Consider the following 20,144-nt stretch of genomic DNA (forward strand, 5'->3'; position numbering starts at 1 on the left):
TTTCATACGTAAAACATTTATTGGATATTGCGTACAAAAAAATGACAAAATATGAAAATGAATGAGACTTTTGGCATGAGTTCGCCTCCCGTTTCAGCCCTTCCAAAGTCCTCGTACAATATTTTTAACCCCGGCACAATTTAGTTTCACTGTTCACAATTCGTTATGGCTCAATTACTTGAATATATTTGAAATGCCACCAAAAGAAATGCGAGTTCTTTACAGTAGATTAATACAACTGCAACATCAGATTGACAATTTCATACAAAGCACATTGTATCCGATACATTAATCACAGCCCTGTCTAATAAAACCTGACAGTAAAAAGGATATTAAATTCCTTATGAATATAACAGTGTTCGTAACTAACAGAAACTAAAAAAAAAATTCACAGATGGAGTGTTTGTCAGGAAGTTCCTATCAATTAACAATGAAAAAGGAGGATTTTATTAGCTCAGAGGCAAAGTTACAATGTACACAAATACAATTTTACTTCGGCTCAATTTCACTTTTCTGAATTTGACAAATCTGTGCACAAACCGACCAGTGATACGCAACTGGTTGATCGAACATTACTTTAACATTACCTTAGAATTGACCCCATAAAGTAAACATGAAAATTAAGATAACCCCACTAAAACAATTCCATAGTTAATCACTGCAGAACATTTAAAAAAATCCATTAAAAACAGTTTTTCAGTTCAATTGTTTGTATACACCGCATGATATATTTCCCAAACTTACAAGGCATTTTATCGCAATTTAAAATGCATGTGCACAAAGACGTATGAACCTTGTGCATTACGGTTTAAAAATCCTGAGGAAATAGCTATAAAAAAATTCTTTATAGTTGATTATAATTGAAATTCAGACTGTAGCATAATTGCATTCTGCAGTTTTCTGATCTGACATCTGGTCATTAGATTCCGTAGCAATGTCCCTCCGCTTGTTAATTTAATTCATACAAAAATACTCGCTGCATGCATAATTGGCTGAAAAACAACTTTTGAAAACGTAAGACAGTTTAAAAACAAAACACAACAGACTAAACAGGGTGGAAAGATGTAGATTACTCAGCTTTCGCAAATACTGCAATTCAAAACAAATTTCACTTGAAGCAAATTAATCGCTAACTGCAAAAACAATTTATAAAACAGAATTTTGTGGAAAAATACAAGTGAAACGCATTAAATCACAATATGTCTAAACAAAGTCAATTGGTAACACTTTACAATAAGGTGCTATTTGTTAACAATTATTTAATGCATTAGCTAACATGAACTAACAACGAACAATACTTCTACAGCATTTATTAATATTACTACATGTTAATTTCAGCATTTATAAATAAATTATTAAAATTAAACGTTGTCACTGTTAACATTAGTTAATGCACCATGAACTAACATGAATAGCTGTATTGACATGAACTAACATTAACAAGGATTAATAAATGCTGAAAAACGAAATTGTTCATTGTTAGCTAATGCATTTACTAATGTTAACTAATAGCACCATATTGTAAAGTGTTACCAGTCAATTTCTTTGGTTAACATAGCATTGGCGCTTGTATCGCCATTCCAGCCGCTAAATCGAGGGACGAATTTGTTGAAAGAACGTTGATCACATGATCGACTCAAACATGTTTACAACATCCAGATAAACTGCAGAAATCTCCTCTGCACCTAAATTGGAAAATCTACTTACGAATGCGTTCTGCAAATATTGTCGATATATTTTTAGAACACACAAATTAACATTCAATGATGAAAACATTCAAAATACCATGTTAAGCATTAATCGACGTGATTGTAACGTTTTTTTTTGGAAGTACTGTGGATGAGCAATCCTTTAAAAACCACTTCCACCCTGTTCATCTGGTTGGCGAAGCAAAAAACAGAAAAGGTGTGATAAGCGACAGCTGTCAGTTACGGCCTATAGTGCACTACAAAACATAAACCAGGAAGAATGAACCCCCTCTCAGAGCATCCCATAATAATCCCCCCCCCCATTCATAAACCTGCGGCGACAAGAATCTGCATATCTATGAAAAATGAATCATAGCGCATTCTTAGTCACCGGTACACACAAATACTCTCTAATTTCGTATCATTCGACTCATTCTCTGATGCTGTTTTGTCCTACGATGCTGTCGGGAACATCAATTGGCAGAAAGGCTATTCATTAATGAACTACGGCTGAAAATAACATCGTCTGCCACAATTCATGATTAACTGGCTTTAAAAACGAGGTCCGTAAAAATATGGGGACGAAAGTTAAGAACTCATGATTGAAGAATACAAAAGTAGTGGCTCTACAAAAGACAATCGTGGGGAAGGGAAATACTAAAGGTTTAAACTCATCACATAACGGCACATTCTCTGGATCGGGTCTTTGGATCTCCCTGAAACAGAAAAATACAAATATTACATGAAGAGCAAAGCTGGGCATTCAGTGTTCATCTGATGTGCGTTCATAATCATGAGAGTGATCGGAAATATGGGCTGGAAATAGCCAAGTTATTAAAATAAAATAAATGACAAAAACTGATGCCGATTTGTTTTACGAAAGGAAACAGATGAAGTGTCTATACGACAGACCAGAACATTGACTAACCTGCTGATGGAAAAGATCTTCATCTCCAAAGTCTCCCTCCTCATCATCACCGTTCTCCATCTCCACCACGCTTTTCGTGACGGTTCGTTTTGCCACTTCCTGAAAGCAAACGTTTGCATTTTCACGTCAGAGGTGACGATACTTAAAAATTCAAAGACACAAATCAACCAATCAGATCGCAGTTCATACCTCTCCATTTGAATTCACCAAAAAGGTGAGGCTATTCTCTCCGGTGCCCCAGGAGCTCTGGCTCTTCCACAGCAGGTCTGATGGGGGGTTGTGGGACACGCCGGCATCGGCGCTCCACACCTGTCAACCAAACATCATAATAAAAGCTTCAACACGTTTTCAAACCGCTGAGCTGAAAAAAACAAAACAAGTTACGGTCCCGTCTGCTTACCGTTACTTTCTGACCAGCCTTCAGAACAAACTTGGGGCTAAACTTGTAAGAAATTTCCTCATCATCTCCAATCTGCCTCTTTAGACGCCAGTTGCCCATAGATTGATCCTAAATTTTGAACAAATGTCAGCGAAACAGGCCTTTTCATTTTGAAAGCAACCTCTTAGTTGAAGTTTACGTCCGTACTTACCTTTTCAGAGTTGTTCATGAGAGCGACCGATTTTCCCTCCAGGTCAATTTCCTCGATGCTGACGCTGCCCGTGGCCTCCGCCTTCTGGCTGATCTGGACTTTAGGACCAGAGACTGCCGTCTCCTCGAGCTCCACGCGTTTTCTCTTTGCGCGGGAGGTGCGCGAGGAACTGCTGCTGCTAGCCGTGGTGCGAGACACCATCACTCGTGAGGACGGGCTGGGGGACAACTTCAGCCTAGAGACGAAATGCAGATTCTTCGTTTAACAGCCAACTTGAAATACATTACAACCGAGAATTATGGGCAACCGCACCATGGAAATTTTTTTTGTTATGTAACGTCTCATCTTTCTTACCTTTCCTTCATATTACACGTTGTCCAATGTGTCAACTGATGACTATTTTAAACTTCGCATTCTTGAAGATGGTCTAGCTGCCTGTGGCTCTTCCTCTCTACGTCTTCCTGCTAAATGAGCAATCTGACTTCTCACTCCGCTTACGCACTAGAGTCTAGTGACAACGCTGTTATGCGCTTGCTCACACGCGAGAGGACGAAATAATTACCGCTCCCGTGTGAAATTCTCACTTCTCTGCCACTCAGCATACGTCGGGCATGAATCGTAAAGTGGACTTAAGAGCGTTCCTGCGCTACATGCCACAGGTGTCTGTGAAAATGACAGTATGACTTTGAGCAATAATAACCAGCTGCTACAACAACACTGGCAGCAGGAGATGTGATGAATGTTTCTGTCTAGAGTGATGTCTAACAACTCCATTGACAGCACTTCAGGCCTCAAGCATGCTTAAACACGTTTTCAAGAATCCACTGAGCCGCTAGTATAAAATACCTAGTGTTTAAAGAGAGAGCTACCGACAGGAATTTTTAGCATGCAAACATCGTAAGCATTGCAAATTCTTGCGAGCTGCCAACCTGAACGGCCATTATAGGCACGCCCACCTAATACTTTGTACATTGACACACACAACACTTGAAAACCTAGCATTCCTAGTTTTAGCATTCCTGTCATTTTTGCATAATTCTACCCTTTGAGTGATGCGACTCAAAGCTAGTATTAAGCAAAAACCGCCCTGCAGACTGAAATAGGACGCGTCTCCTTGAGAAATGAGCTCACCTGTCCTCTTCTCCTTCCAGGAGCTTCCTGTAGGCGTTGATCTCCATGTCCAGGGCCAGTTTGACGTCCAGAAGCTCTTGGTACTCGTTTAGCTGTTGCTGCATGCACTCCCTCATCTCGGCCATCTCGCGCTCTTTGACGTCCAGTTGTCGCCGGTACTTGTCTCTGTCGCTGGCCAGCAGGGCCTCAAGCTCACGGATGCGCTCCTCGGCAGCCGACGCCTGGACATAAGCACCATGTCAGTACACACACTACATTATAAAGGTCTGTATGACTAAACTCAACACCAAGTCTGTTATCTTCGTAGGGTGCGTGGTAGGCTTTATACCTGTTTCTGCAGGGTGCTGAGCTGATAGCTCAAGCCCTCGATCCTCATGTGGGCTTCCTGCAGCTCTTCGCGGGAGGTGAGCACGGCCTTATCGTTCATGTCGGATGACATCTTTGCGTTATCCAGCTGCCAACAAACATTAGGACGTTAAATGAAGGTCACCTAAGTGGAACAAAACACAGCCTGACCAGAGCAGGGCTGTGCACAAACTTTCACTTGTTACAAACAAAAGTCAGTACCTTGGCCCTGAAGGTTTGCTGCAGCTCTTCCTTGTAGATCTGCACCTGTTCCTCATGCTGCCTGCGCAGATCCTGGAGCGCCTGCGCGAGTTTGAACTCGTAGTCCTGCTGAATCCCGCTGTCCACCTCCACTGTGCGCTTACCGTGACGTCTGCGCGTCTCACGCACCTCCTGCGTGACACATTCGCACCGACTGTCAGAACTGACCTGAAACCTGCATTCTTATTCGTCGACTAGCATTCAAAAGTACCGACCTCCTCAAACATGGTCTTCCTGAACTCCAGCTCCTCTGAGAGACTCTGGCAGCGGTTCTCCAGGTCCACCCGCATCAAAGTCTCTGCCTCCAGCTGTTTCTTAGCCACGCCGTGAGCATCTTCTGCCTGGAGGTACAAAAAAGAAGCATCTCTATTATGCCCAGTTCGGAGGCTGTAGAGGGCTGAGATGTGAATAAGACTCTTACTTTGACTAGCTGAGCCTTCAGGTCGGCCAGTTCGGCAGACAGGGCTTTGTTTTCGCTATGAGCCGTGTTGAGCGCCGCCTCGTTTTTGTTGTACTGAGCTTCCAGTTCTCTAATACGGGCCAGAGCCGCAGCCAGATCTCCATCTTTCTTCTTATAACTGGAAAACAATTATGATATGTACATTTTCTGAAGCACCTGTACAACAGCTACTTTGTATATCACTGTGGATCATCCACTATTTACTTTGGTACTCATGTGCTGTATCTTCTAGAGCAAAAATACTACATAAAAGTTTTAATTTTAAATAACTACCTGAAAACGTAAAAATATTAATATTTACACTTTCTCCTATTGCATTGCATTTTTAACAGAATTTAAAAAAAACCTGGAACCTCTTTTAAAACACATCATTTTCGAGGCAACATTGTTTCGTACTTAATGCCTTTAGGCGGAAAAATATTAAACAAAAAGTGAAAACTACATTCATGGCCTCGAGTGCCTTATTGGTTAAATGCATTTTTGAGTTACTAAGATTTTCAAAATGAATATCGGCATGTGGCCGTGATGACTCATGCTGGAATAAAAAACCCTTTCAGGTGGAAATAAAAAACCCTTAGACATGCGTGCCAAATTAAGCTGCATGGCATAATGCAACTTGCTGCGTGTGGTTGAAGCAGTTGCCCACATAGTAACACACTTCCTGTTTAAACGTATTCATTAGCAACGAGATAAACAACACGGCATCTGAAGCAAAACTTGTGAGACCAAATACAAAACCACTTCTAACAGGCAGAACAAAGAAACGAAAAGTTAAACAAACATTCTTACAAGACTTTACAAGAGATTTGCATTATCCAAAGCAGCAGATGGAACTAGATTTAAGTCAGGTTAAGTCAACTTCAAATTGACTTAAGGCGACCACCAACGTAAATCTTTATGGTAAATGGGGCGATAGCCTTATATGTTCATTTTATAACAAGACCACACCCCTAAAAATCTACATTATACTAAGAAGGTCAGAAATGTTCTTAACCTTTTGGGACTACTTACTTCTTCTGGACCTCCTCAAGCTCAGAATTGACTTTTCCAAAATTGATCTGAAGTTTGGCTCTTTCGCGGGCGGTTTCGTCAAGCACCCGCCTGGCATCAGCAAGTTCGGCCTCGTATAGAGTCTTGATCCCAGACACCTTAATGGAATAAGGATCATAAAAGAGAGGTTTTGTTGCGTTACGCCCCAAGACAAAACTCAAAGAGTTTAATCTTAACGTGTTCATACATAAAATTAAAAATATTTAAAATTATAATAATTTAATACAAAAGGGAAACTAAATTTGAAGTGAAAACACATCCAACAGTACAACTTTAATGCAAAATACTGAGTTACGAATTGAAAATACGTTTTAATCCACTTTTAATCAACCGCATTTGATGCAACTTTGGAGGTGGGGGAAGTTTGATGTGGTCACCATTCCCAACAAAGGGGGAGCAGATGGCTGAGATCAAATTCAAATTTGAAAGACATTGGCCACACCCATAGTAGATGGAAAACGCCCAAACACACGAGGAGAAAACTCAAAGTCAGAAATCAAATAAAAACATCAATTCACTCAGATTTTATACTCGGAAGGAAGTTATAACTTGCATAAAGTCTAACTAACGTTACACATTCATGATTCGCACATATGAAAACCTAAATTGGACACATTAGCACAATTTTACTGGTCCCGGTTTAATAACGTTTAAGAGTACCGATTTGCATATTTTCAATGAATTTCTCCGATTATGCAAAACCAACTTCATCTCGCTTTTCGCATTTTATTTTGTTCATAACACGATTTCAATGGCCGTGCTTTACGAAAAAAGAGCGCGTGGCTTCCTCACGGGACTTCAAACACGTTGCATCGCCGCGCACAACTTTATAAAGTTTTATTAAATCGTGAAAACAACAAAATGTTGGTAAAACCCCAATAAAACCAACAATAATCACATGCACGTGCCTTTAATTCAGACCGACCAACCAAGGTCTAACGTTAGTTCAAGTTTTGAAAAAGGAGACTCGAACTTTGACGCTTTTAAATATAAAAATACACACAAAACAGGCCCAAACGCATCACGTGAAACGTATCAAGAGTAAAATCACATAAACTACAAGCAAACAAAGCACGTTTGTCACAGCACACATAAATCAATGAAAAGCGAAAGAATGGAGCGCGCACCTCTCTGGTGGTGACTTCCTCCTTCTCGGACACTTTCACGAGCAGTCGGTCGTTCTCGAGCTCGAGCGACCGCACGCGATCGATGTACACGGCCAGGCGGTCGTTGAGCGCGCTCAGCTCCTCTTTCTCCTGCAGGCGCGAGATTCGCGCGGGACTCAGCGGCGTTTGGGCGGCCGACGCGCGGCTGGACGTGCGGCTCGGGGTTGCGGTCGCCATATCGCTTCACGTTATAGACCCGCTTTACCTCAAGTGAAAAGAAAAACTCCTTCCCCGAGGCGCTAGAGCTCCGCTTCGGTCCGGTTTGCGCAGTGGTACCCTACCAATGGCTGGAACGGTTTTCCAGCGGCGTTTGCAAGTTTTGTTTATGGGTTTTTTGAATGAAAGTATCTTTTTGTAGTCCAGCTGCTGGTTGGCTGTGTTTGAAACGGATGTGTGAAAAGAAAATGGCCGCCGTCACCGTAAAACCGCGCCAAAACTCGACAGAAACGAATGATGGGGGTTGTAGTTCGACATGTAGTTCTATGTACATAAAACGAATAAAAAATATTTTAATAGCATTGTTATTGTATTCCCAAAGGCACAACAAACAAAAATACGTGGAACAAACTCGTCATACATTTAATAATGCATACCCAAGAATTTTTTTAATGTTTGGCAATTTACGTTTTTGCTTGTTGGAGAGGATGTGCTAAGGTCTCAATAATTTTATTCAATTTTATAGTTTCGTTTGTAATTGTCAACTAATAATAAATATGATAACTAATAATAAATAAAATAACAAAATTATTTTTAGTGTACGTAACGATACATGCAATACAGTATTGTAATTGCTGAATAAGCGTCTCCTGTCACGCTTCACCAACTTTAATAGCGACACTAATCATCTTAGTTAACGGTTTTAATCATGTTAATCTTTTATTGATTGACACGTTGGGGCAGATGTTCACTTTGTTGAATAGACGATTGTTTAGTCCCTTCACCTCTAGAAGGCGCCGTTATATTTTTTCCCGCGCGAGTCTTGTTCCGTCGCGTCTGAAAGTACAGCTTCCTCTCGGCTGCGGTCCTTCCGGTTTGGACGCCATTAGAAAAAGCAGGTATGAATGTCCGGAGAATCTCAACCTTTAAAATCCACATTATATCTATCACATCTCAACAAAAATCACAGCGGTGCTGTGCATATATTGAATAATAAGCAATTTAATGGGGAAATAAACCATTATTGTGTCCAGATTATGTGTTGTTTGTATGTTTAGAGTGCTTTATAAGTAGATGCAGTAAACATCGCGATGTCATGTGTGTCTCAAACACTCGAATATTAAGCAAAACCTGAAGTTGCAATTACGTATAAAATATGTAACCTTGCCTTTAGTAAGTAAACATCAGTATCTACATGTTTTATAGCCTTGTTTACTCGCTAGAAGTCGATGCTTGCGAACTATCAAATGCACATGCAGCTAATCTTTACCGTGGTTTTATTATCGTAAAAGTACAGTAACTGCTTTTTGCGGATTGATTACTATTTTTTTTTAACGCAACTTAACTTCAAATGTCACGGTTAAACTGGTTATTTTACTGAGACCAAATAACGTAAAGTAACATTACGCATATTGTCGTAAAATCATAGATGTTTACAAGAGGAAACTGTTTTGCACGGCAGTGTTTGTAAATCTATATTATAACGCATTGATCTTCACAGAGATGGCCATCAGGTATCCTATGGCGGTTGGCCTTAATAAAGGCTATCCAGTGACCAAAAATGTTACCAAGCCCAAGCACAGCCGCAGGAGAGGGGTGAGTTTGAGTCTGGATTTCATTAATAGATGCTGACAATATTCCCGCAATAACAATCTTGATACCAATATTGAATCAATAGTAAATATATGATCTGTCAATCAAATAACGTAGCTAACCAAAACATTTATGTATATAATATTGTATAGCTATCAAATAGAATACAGTGTATGTTTGTTTTGTTTTAGTGCTAGATGTGTGGTTTATTATAATGTTTCTATTGGTAATTTATATTTTGTTGTATAGTATTAATTGAAAAGTGTCTTCATTCTTGTGTTCTAGAGTCTGACCAAACACACTAAGTTTGTGCGTGACATGATCCGCGAGGTGTGTGGTTTCGCCCCCTACGAGAGGCGTGCTATGGAGTTGCTGAAAGTGTCCAGGGACAAGCGCGCCCTCAAATTCATCAAGAAAAGGGTACGAGCGTTTTCTCAGTAGTGTTCATCTGAGCACACTTTATCATCAGGCTTTCTCGAGCTCATGTTTTTATTGTATTTGTGTAGTAACGCTGACGCTTTTGTATTTTATCTATACTTATTGGTCCAGTTTGTATTTCCATCTGACACTTGTGTTTTAAATGTGGAACTGAATTTTAGGAGTAAGGTACATGGTTGCATCCTAATGTGTAGTGAAGCTCTACAGTAACTGTCTTCATAATTTATTTGATGTCTCATTGGAGTGTTTATCCGCACAGGTGGGAACTCACATCCGCGCCAAGAGAAAGAGGGAAGAGCTCAGCAACATTCTGGCCGCAATGAGGAAAGCTGCTGCCAAGAAGGAGTAACCTGTATTGTGACGAATAAATGTGTAAACACAAACATCTGACTGGTGTCTCATTTAAAAATGCCAGATGTTTTTTGAAGATTGTGTGTCTATACTGATGTTTATTTAATGTTGAGTTCATTGGTTAAATAAATTGAATCTGTTGAAATAGTGTATAGTTAGTTATTTTAGAATGCGATACTGCAGTTATGCAACTAAAAATGTTTTCTACGTTCCAAATGTTTCCTGAACCTCTAGCTGAATTATGACTAGTCCAGTTTTGTGGAGAATGTTCATGTTGTTAGTACAAATATCTAAAAATGTTAAAGTCAAATGACTTCATATATCAATTATGCAAGTTAATGTTTAAGAAAAAATGCTTATCGGGTAAGAAAATCAAGATCATTTAATTGTATCGATTGGCCTAAATCAGGATACATTTACTAGACGATCAAAAAATATCTATACTGACAGAAGACAAAAAGTGTGAAATTTGCAAGAAAACTGAAATATTGCTTTCAATAGTTTATGTAACGTGCATTGTTGTGTACAGCACATTGTGCCAGACGAAATAATGATTTTACAAACAGAATGCAAGCTGTTTTGATGCACATTTATTGTAAATACCTTGAGGAAATGTATAGTGATTATTTACAAAGATCACAACAAATACTCTAAATGTGATTTTTGAACATGACACGATAAAATAAAGATTTGAAGGAGGAACTGCGTAGCAGTTATAGCAGGATCCCAGAGTCTTGAGTGTTTCGGAGGTCTTGGGATAGGCATCCAGACTCTCCCACATATAAATATTTAGGCTTTCTGATCTTTGTCCCACAAAATGAGAGGCAACACGTCACAAACATCTGTGCAGCATTTATCATGCTGCTTGTGTTGGATGAACGTACAGGCATCTGGTTCTGTGTGTTTGTGTTTTCCTGACATGGTGACCTCTTCATCACTGTTATAGCAAAGGATAAAATCGTACCAAAAGAGCACTACTCATTACTGTCCAGTGAAAACGATTTTGACTATTTGGCTGTAATGTTCTACAAAGTGCACTTCAAGGCCCTCAGTGATGTATTCGGCAAGGTCCGAGAAGTCCTTTCGGTTTTCTGCCGGCAGGATGATGCACGTCACGCCCGCTCTCTTGGCCTGTCAGGAAAAAATTACGGAAATGATTTGCAACACTGAAACAATATTTATATAATGTGAGATAATGTGGCCTTCCTCGCTGTTGACTTACAGCAATGGTTTTTTCCTTGATTCCTCCAACCGGCAGAATCTTTCCGGTCAGGGACACTTCTCCCGTCATGGCCACGTTCTGACGTGCCGGCATGTTGGTGGCTAAGGACAGCAGGGCCGTGACGATAGTGCAACCTGCGCTTGGTCCGTCTTTAGGTGTTGCACCCTAAATAGATTACAAACTTTAGCTTCCTTAGAAATTTTAGGATATTTAACATCAGTGATGGAAATGTCCTCACCTCAGGCACGTGTAGATGTATATGGGAGCCCACGAGGAAGTCGTTGTCTGGTTGTTCTTTCATAAGGAACGATCGGGCAAACGTATAAGCAATCTTGGCGCTTTCCTTCATGACATCTCCCAGCTGCCCCGTGACCTCCAGTGACCCCTCGCGGAGTCCATCTTTACCCGGAGGTTCTTTTGGACGCCGCAAAGACGTCTCGATGAAAAGGGTAGAGCCACCTGTGGAGTGAAGAGACCAACGTTGGTTCTTTAAACTGTTGTGGACAAAGGTTCAAAAGACGGTTCACACTAAGTTCAATTTGAAAAAGCTACACAAAAGAATAAAAGATTTCCCCAAAAATGTATGTAACACAAACATTTATCATGAAATGTACTAATTGTAGTTTTTATACATGGCAAAGTATAAAATATGCAATGTTTAGGACATTGGAATGTAATTTATTTGTTTTAATACAATTAAAATGTATTATTAATAGTAATTTATTATTTTTTTATTTATACTGTATTAGGTTTAAATGTAAGTCTTATTACTATTTTTTGTTATTAAGCGCTTTCGGGCGCTATATAAAACAAGTTTATTATTATTATTATTAATTTATTGTTTAAAGTCCGAAAATAGTGTTCATATTGGAATGTAATTTATTTATTTTAAAACGTTTTTAATTAATTTTTTATAGTAAACTATTATTGTTTATTTAAAGTTTTTATTTGATATATTAAAATGTGTCTAGTTTATTTTTTTATTTATTCGTATTTTATTAGGTTTTAAATTTATGTCTAAATTTAATTTCTCTTTATTCTTTTGTATTTTTATTGTATATTGCTGTATTGTATTGTTGTTGTTAAGCGCTTTAAGATGTAACCTTTTAAGGCGCTATATAAAATAAAGTTTTTAATTTATGGTTTAAAATCTCTTTTTTTATTAACAATGGTAATTTATTATTGTTTATTTAATGGTTTTTATTTATATTTATTAGGTTATAAAGGTAAGTCTTATTTCTCTTTTTTTATATTTGTATTGTATTTTGCTGTATTTTATTGTTGTTGTTGTTGAGCGCTTTGAGACTTAACTTTTAAAGGTGCTTTATAAAATAAAGTTTATTGTTATTATTAGTTTATTTATATTTAAGTCCGAAAATAGTGTTTATATTGACTAAATATTTCATTGGAATGTAATTTATATATTTTAAAACGTTTTTAATTTAATATTTATAGTAAACTATTATTGTTTATTTAAAGTGTTTATTTGATTTGTTAAAATATGTTTAGTTTCTTTTTGATTTATTAATATTTTTATTAGGTTTTAAAATATAAAGTCTTATTTCTCTTTATTCTTTTGTATTTTTATTGTATATTGCTGTATTTTATTGTTGTTGTTAAGCGCTTTAAGATGTAACCTTTCAAGGCGCTATATAAAATAAAAGTTTTTAATTTATGGTTTAAAATCTAAAAAAAATGTTTATTTTGACTAAATATTTCAACTGACCCATAGCTGTCCACGCCAGTCCCATGACCACTCCCGGCGGCGTGACATCATACATTCGGTCCACAGTAAAGATGGGCTTCCCCACGTAATCCTGAAGGTTTTCGGCAGTGACGTTCACTGCCGTTTCCTCCCCTTTGACGATACGGAATGCAACTTTTCTGAACACCTACGAAGAAACCAGAGGATACAAAAGTTCATTTCAAAACACCACCACAGTGAAACAAGACAAACAGAAAAGTCGCTCATACTTTGTCGACTTGTTTCTGAAGGTTCCTGACGCCGCTTTCCCTGCAGTACTGTCTTATGAGCACGCTCAGAGCTTCCGGGGTGATGTTAGCTTTCTGCTCATCCAGACCGCATAGAGTTCGTAACTGGGGCACTAAATATCTCTGTGAGCAGAAAGTGAAAGAGAGGAACAAATATCATTGCATCCATTTGCACCTAAATTGTGTAAATTTTATTCTTTTTTTCTGAACAACAAGAGGTACCGTACCTCGGCGATGGCCAGTTTTTCCTGCGCGACGTAGCCCGACACGTTGATCATCTCCATTCGGTCTCTTAGAGGTTCGGGAATGGTGTCAGTAACATTGGCAGTACAAATGAAAAGCACCTGGAAAGAAACTCAAACAGAGATCCAATGAATCCAGGGTATCCTTCCAGAGATGTAATGCAGAGATGGGCGTGCGTTCAAACCTTCGACAGGTCAACGGGAACGTCCAGGTAATGATCTAGAAAGTTAGCGTTCTGTTCAGGGTCTAGAAGCTCTAGCAGGGCGGAAGATGGGTCGCCCTGGTAACCTCGACCTATTTTGTCGACCTGCAAGAAGACCAATTGCAAAATTACACACTGATGTGTTTTTACGATTTTATTTATTAAGACGAAAAGGAACAAACCTCGTCGATAAGGACTAATGGGTTCTCAGTCTTGGTTTTCTTTAGACACTGAATGATCTTCCCCGGCATCGCACCGACATACGTTCTCCTGCAATGGACACATTTTTCAATTAAAATAAAATAGTTTTTAAGCATTTATATAGAGAAGATATTTTGAGAAATGTCCCAGTGCTTTTGTGTTCATATAATGGAAGTCACACAAAAGCACCGATACATTTCTCAAAAAATCTTCTTTCGTATTCTGTAGAAGAAAGAAAGTCATACAGGTTGGAATGTCACCAGGTCATATACGGATTATGAACCACACATTTTTTTGTTTTTGGGTGATGTTGACATTGAATCCTAATAAATCAACAAAACCCACCTGTGGCCTTTAATTTCGGCCACATCAGTCATGCCGCCCATGCTGAAGCGGAAGTATTGGCGGTTAAGAGCTCTGGCGATGGAGCGGGCGATGCTGGTCTTGCCGACACCGGGAGGCCCGTAGAAACACAAGATCTTTCCCTGCGTGCTGCCTCTCAGCTGGCTCACGGCGATAAACTCCTGCGTGAAAAACAAGAGCACGGATTGGCAGGATTTGACCAAAGCACGAGGAATTTAGTACTCGACGGGTTTAGGCATCCGTGTTTTACCAAAATGCGTTTCTTGACGTCGTCCATCCCGTAGTGGTCCTCTTCCAACACCTCTTTGGCTCGACTCAGCTCCAGGTTTTCAACACTGTTGGTGCCCCACGGCATCGATGTCAACCAGTCTAAATAGTTACGTGTAACGCTGGGGGTGGGAAAAACCAAGAATTAGTCAAATATCAAGTCATTGTGGAAAAATATATCCAACAGGTAACGTTTATAGATATTAGTCCACGAGGAGAAAACTCTGAATATTTAAAGCAAGTTGCCCTCACTTGAACTCTGAGGAATGGTTATCCAACAGCCCGAGTTTGTTCAGCTCCTCGTTGATAACGTCCATGATGTGTTGCGGCACGGTTCGGTCCTTTAGCCTCTCTCTGAACTTCTCCTCGATGGCGTCTTTGTCCTCCTTCTCCAGTCCGAGCTCCTTCTTAATGATCTTCAGTTGCTCCTGCAGGAGATACTTCCTGTGCGTCTGCTTGATCTTATCCTCCACCTCAACATCAACAAACATACTGCATGAAGAATATTCAATCTAAAGGGCCATTCACATTATAACGATAACAATAACATTATGTTTATTTTAAAGTCCCAGTGAAATTAAAAATGACAACGCCTATTTTTTCATGAAATATTGCAGCGTTTATTGTAAATAGTTTATCAATGTGTTCATTCTCTTTTTAAAATTCGTGTGCCCTCATAATCTTTAGTTAAAATCTGAAAATCCACTTCCTTCTTGTAATGACTACCCATCTCAAATGATGTAAGTTAGAAGGCTTGGGCGGGGTTAACTCCTCCCCTTCAAATGTCAGTCTGCTGTCAGTTCCATTTCAAAATGCAACGGCTGTTTTTATGCATCCAATCAAATCGCAGAGAAAGACGAAAGCCACGGCCGCTATTTTTCTCATTCAAAATTCCATTTCACTCGGAAATGCGTCAAAATACAAGTAAAAAAGTAAAAGCGATCGCAACTTCAGGTTCATGGGGACTTTTAAGCCTGCGCACTGCAGTGTTCCCAGTCACTAAAATGAATGTAGATGACTTGCTGCTGATTATTTCGTTTTCATTCCCGAGCGTCTCTTCTCCAAAATATGACAGCAAAGGCTGGATGCTCTCTCCGAAGGTGCGCTTGTGTCCGGGATGTAGGCTAAAGCATTTATTTTGCCAGCTTGCTACAACTCATAAGCATTACATATATAATATCCCGGCATAAACACACCTTTTTCCAATCGCTACAGTCTTTAATTCAGACATAAAACCCGCATTGCGATCACCAATAGTCAAACGTTATCCGCCAGAAACTGTCTGACAGAATGTTTTATAGTTCGTCGGCTGGGAAAAATTTGTTCTGAAAGTGATCCTAACGATATTGTTCTCTGTATCTTTATCGTTATAGTCATGGTGTAATTTAATTTTTAAAAAATTTAATATATTTTTTAGGGCTGTCAAACGATTAATCACGATTAATCGCATCCAGAATAAAAACCTGTCTTTACATAATGTATGTCTGTGTACTGTGCATATTCATTTAGTATTTATAAACACATACATGTACACAAACGTGTTTAGAAAATGTTTAAATTTATTTATTTATATTTGCCAATAATTACATTATGTAAACACAGACTCTTATTCTGGATCACGATTAATCGTTTGACAGCCCTAATATTTTTTATTTTAATAAATATTTTTTATAGTTATCGATATAATGTGAACAGCCCTTAACACAAGTTATTTTTCACTAAAGAACACTCAATAGTGTGCTAAAACGTTCCTCACCTCTCTGCCGAGACGCTGCTGCAGCTTGCTCAGCTCGTATTCTTTCTTCAGCAGTGAAAGAGCTTTGTATAAGCGCTTTGGAATCTGTACAGACAGATTCGAGTCAGTCGCACATTAAAGAAAAGAAACTTCAGAATGTCGTGGCACAAACGTACGTTCGTTTCCTCCAGAACGTCCTGCAGCTCGTGGGATTCGGCGCCGGTGAGAGCCGCTCCCATGTCACTTAGGTAAATGGGGTTATCCACGACCCTCTGACCCGCCTGCATCATCTGGAGCACAGACTCTCTACCGGACAACCATATTTGAGTGATTTTAACTGCTAAATTGTACAAAAAAATGAACTTTAATAATCATCAGCGTTACCTGTACAGAGGATTCAGAGCAATGATGTCACGGATCGTCTTCACGATCTCAGCGGTCATGGCCTGGTTTAAACAAGGAGGATGAAAATTCGGTCTGGATAAAAATGTAATTTTAGGAAAATCTGAGGTTTGTGGCAGTAATACCTTGACCTCCTCCGTGACCTGGAAGTCTTCATGGACCACATTGTCCACCTCCACCATTAGGACGCCGGGCAGAGGAAGAGCCTCCACCACAAACTCCGCCTCCCGCACTTTCTCCTCAATCGCCTCGGCCAGCGACGGCGAATCCTTACGAGATCTTTTCATTTTCCTCCGCAGAGACTTCGGATGTCCACCTTCAGCCTCCAGGGCGTCGGACTCTTCCGCCTCGACATCCATCTGCTTGTTGATACGAATTCTGCGTAACAAACCAATTCAAAATAATAAATAAAATAAATAAAGTTGTATGAATTGCTTAAAAACCAGATTCTTCGAAACAGATTTATTAAATAAAGATTTCAAGTACATAAGCATCACCTTCTGTGTCCCATCACGATCATACGCAGTTTGTCGCCGAGATCCTGCATCTCGTGAATCTGCACGAACGTTCCGGTGTGATAAACAGAGTCCAGATTCTCCACAACATCTGATTCATTACTGAACAAGAAACACCAGAATGATCAGTGAATACAAATCTAGTAGCAAAAGTGCAGAACAGACTCTCGTAATCACTTACTTGTCATCTTTCTTCAGAAATACTCCGGCGTAGGGCTGAGCAAGGCGCACTTTTCTCCTTAACAGCTCCATGAGTTGCTTGTTTTTAACCTAAAGGTGACAAAATTGTTTGCGTTTATGCATTTGTCAGATGCTTTTGTCCAAAACGACTTCCAGACAGTGCATTCAATCTAAATATTCTGTCAGTATGTGGGATCGAACCAACAACTTTTATGTTGCTAAGGCATTGTTTTAATATATTTAATTTAGGGCTGTCAAACAATTAATCGTGATTAATCGCATACAGAATAAAAGTTTGTGTTTACATAATATATGTCTGTTTACTGTGCATATTTTTTTCTTTATTAATTTTCCAGCAGAATAACAAATAAACAGACAATGATCATGAAGCAATGTGCTGCTATATTATTACCCCCTCAAATCCCATCAAACTTTAAAAATTTTACATCACAGTGCTCCGTTAAACAAACTCTCCACAACTTTCACGCTGTGCGTATTTATTTTGTATTTATAAACACAAACATATATTTAGGAAATATTTATTTATATGTACCAATAATTAAAATTATAATGTTTATTCATTTTTATGTTTTCCCTAAATATATGCATGTGTGTGAATGTGTTTATAATACAAAGTTAATATGCACAGTACACAAACATATATTATGTAAACACTACATTTGAAGAGTTTGTGAATGAGATAAATCATGTTTTTTATTATGTTATCATGTTTTTATTGTGTTTTATTGTGTTAGTTAGCTGTATTTTTAGTTATTATGGCTTAAATCAAAACAAAACAACTACAGATTGATTGATATTAATTGGAATGCACAATAAAAAAAACATGATTTTTGAAAAATGTTAAAAACAGAGTTATCTCATTTTGGAACCAAACTCTTCATTTTATTCTGGATGCGATGAATCGAGATTAAATGTTTGACAGCCCTAATTTAATTATATATTTAATATTACAAAGCAGCCCAAATATGCATTATTATATTTTATTATTATTCATTTAATTCTTCATGTCATATCAGTTTCAACTGCTTTCATGGCAAAAACCATAGTTAAGAAAACCATACATTTCGGTAATATAGAATGTTATTAATATAGAAAGACATTTAAAAAAAGAAAAAAACTCAAATACAATGGAGATTTGTCAGGTAAATGTTTCTAAATACAAAAACATTGCCTATTGTTAATATAAAACTGTGCAGTATAATAAAATATGTTTAATAGGAGTTTGTTAATTTTATATTTATTTATAAATTAAGCAAGTGCATCAGATTTTCCCAACATCAAGCTTTCATGTATATGATTGTATAAGGGGAATTGAAGCTATTTTTGATGTCTTCATGTTTAATAATTTACAAAAGAACTTTTGGTTAAGGCAGGTTTTAGTCATAAACTGTTAAATAGAGAATCTTCTGAATACACTGACATTGTTTTTTATTTTTTGCATAGCAGTCAACAAAGACTAGTGAACTTCTGTGGATGATGACATCTCCAGCAATCATGAAGTAAACACTGGAGTGGAGTTAAACATTAAAACAAGCACTTTAATGAATACTGCTTATATTCATAATTATATTTCACATTTACATATCCACGTATAACTGCTTATCGACCTCTATAAGACCTTTAAACCAATGTTAAGCATGATTGCATCATCTGTGCATGATGTAAGCATCACCTCAATGATTTTAATGAATCTCGGAAACACCGGATTCCTGTTGACGGCAATGAGAGGAACATTCGGGAAGACCTCGGGCACCATCATAGGGGTCAGAGCTGTCATCTGGGGGGAGGTGTAAGAACCTTCATCTCCTCCAGACTCATCTCCAGCAGACCCATTGCTGCTCTCAGCACCGTCCTCTCCAGAAAACCCGCTGCCCTTATTCCCGAACAGAAACCTCCTCTGACAGACAGCGACGGGAGACCCCGACCCGACGGGACAGCCCGTGACCCGGGACCACCTGTCAATCATTATGGATGCTGTTATCCTGCTGTTGCATAATGATGAATTTCTGCTGGAAATGTAGGAGTAAGCGCGGTGGATGCTAGGATGTGGGTTAGTCCGCGGTAATAACGCGTTTATTCCGGCTCCGGGACCGGCTGCAGAAGCAGCGCTGATGTTTCTGTATGATCTCCACATTCTCACGTACGCCGCCATGTCTGATCTCGAGTGTTCTCTCGGGGGGCACGTGACTGCGTTTCTGTCACTCGTTGATGACGATTAACGGGGTGATCCCGCCCCCTGGCGTCAGTCTGGAGTTTAGCGTCAGGTTTTTTTATTGCACATATTGAACAAAATATACATATACAATGGCACCGATAGGTGTAAATAAACAGGTATTAAGCAACGCACAAGAAAAGCAGATACAACGTAGCAATAAATATCACATATATTTTGAGCAAAAGAAAGAAATTGTATTGTTTTATTTGTCATGTCACTACAGTTTTAGAAAAATGCTGCGTTCGAGACAACTCGAATTTAGGATGATTCCCACCTGAAACCATATTTACGGGTTAAAGGTGGGAAACAGTCCAAATCCGTTGTTTCGAACGTAGCATAAGAGTCTTTTCGTATTTTTTTATTTATTTATACGTTATTATATGACATCTGTTACTTCACTGTGTTCACATTCTTAAAAAATAAATAATA

General features: G+C 38.7%; 3 protein-coding genes across 3 annotated transcripts; 1 reads left to right on the plus strand and 2 right to left on the minus strand.

The window, feature by feature from the left end:
• lmnb2 (lamin B2) lies at positions 1-8,031 on the minus strand. Its single transcript, XM_057325162.1, has 12 exons — positions 7,581-8,031; positions 6,415-6,551; positions 5,365-5,521; positions 5,159-5,284; positions 4,905-5,075; positions 4,666-4,791; positions 4,338-4,558; positions 3,207-3,441; positions 3,017-3,124; positions 2,806-2,925; positions 2,617-2,715; positions 1-2,404 (listed from the first exon to the last, which is right to left on the minus strand). The coding sequence occupies exons 1-12, from the start codon at positions 7,794-7,796 to the stop codon at positions 2,363-2,365; spliced, it is 1,758 nt and encodes a 585-aa protein (XP_057181145.1). The 5' UTR covers positions 7,797-8,031; the 3' UTR covers positions 1-2,362.
• A 511-nt stretch (positions 8,032-8,542) lies between these two features.
• On the plus strand, positions 8,543-10,189 carry rpl36 (ribosomal protein L36). Its single transcript, XM_057325163.1, has 4 exons — positions 8,543-8,674; positions 9,277-9,371; positions 9,654-9,788; positions 10,066-10,189. Exons 2-4 carry the CDS (start codon positions 9,279-9,281, stop codon positions 10,153-10,155), a joined length of 318 nt encoding a protein of 105 aa, XP_057181146.1. The 5' UTR covers positions 8,543-8,674; positions 9,277-9,278; the 3' UTR covers positions 10,156-10,189.
• Positions 10,190-10,200: 11 nt separating this feature from the next.
• lonp1 (lon peptidase 1, mitochondrial) lies at positions 10,201-19,714 on the minus strand. Its single transcript, XM_057325160.1, has 18 exons — positions 19,173-19,714; positions 17,481-17,569; positions 17,282-17,401; positions 16,910-17,162; positions 16,767-16,828; positions 16,559-16,688; positions 16,404-16,487; positions 14,900-15,120; positions 14,631-14,769; positions 14,363-14,541; positions 13,999-14,086; positions 13,799-13,921; positions 13,599-13,715; positions 13,354-13,494; positions 13,106-13,271; positions 11,618-11,838; positions 11,380-11,544; positions 10,201-11,288 (listed from the first exon to the last, which is right to left on the minus strand). Exons 1-18 carry the CDS (start codon positions 19,650-19,652, stop codon positions 11,139-11,141), a joined length of 2,928 nt encoding a protein of 975 aa, XP_057181143.1. The 5' UTR covers positions 19,653-19,714; the 3' UTR covers positions 10,201-11,138.
• Between the last annotated feature and the right edge of the window lie 430 nt (positions 19,715-20,144).

The sequence above is a fragment of the Triplophysa rosa genome, linkage group LG25, assembly GCF_024868665.1.
Source record: "Triplophysa rosa linkage group LG25, Trosa_1v2, whole genome shotgun sequence".
Classification (NCBI taxonomy): Eukaryota; Metazoa; Chordata; class Actinopteri; order Cypriniformes; family Nemacheilidae; genus Triplophysa; species Triplophysa rosa.

Coding starts and splice junctions, on each gene's coding strand:
- rpl36 (XM_057325163.1), top strand. CDS start 9,279: ATGGCCATCAGGTATCCTATGGCGGTTGGCCTTAATAAAGGCTATCCA. Junction 9,372..9,653: donor AGCACAGCCGCAGGAGAGGG/GTGAGTTTGAGT, acceptor CTTGTGTTCTAG/AGTCTGACCAAACACACTAA. Junction 9,789..10,065: donor TCAAATTCATCAAGAAAAGG/GTACGAGCGTTT, acceptor TTATCCGCACAG/GTGGGAACTCACATCCGCGC.
- lmnb2 (XM_057325162.1), bottom strand. CDS start 7,796: ATGGCGACCGCAACCCCGAGCCGCACGTCCAGCCGCGCGTCGGCCGCC. Junction 3,442..4,337: donor CTGGAAGGAGAAGAGGACAG/GTGAGCTCATTT, acceptor TTTCGTCTCTAG/GCTGAAGTTGTCCCCCAGCC. Junction 2,405..2,616: donor AAGATCTTTTCCATCAGCAG/GTTAGTCAATGT, acceptor TTTCTGTTTCAG/GGAGATCCAAAGACCCGATC.
- lonp1 (XM_057325160.1), bottom strand. CDS start 19,652: ATGGCGGCGTACGTGAGAATGTGGAGATCATACAGAAACATCAGCGCT. Junction 13,922..13,998: donor CATTAGTCCTTATCGACGAG/GTTTGTTCCTTT, acceptor GTCTTCTTGCAG/GTCGACAAAATAGGTCGAGG. Junction 13,495..13,598: donor AAAAACTGGCCATCGCCGAG/GTACGGTACCTC, acceptor TTCTGCTCACAG/AGATATTTAGTGCCCCAGTT.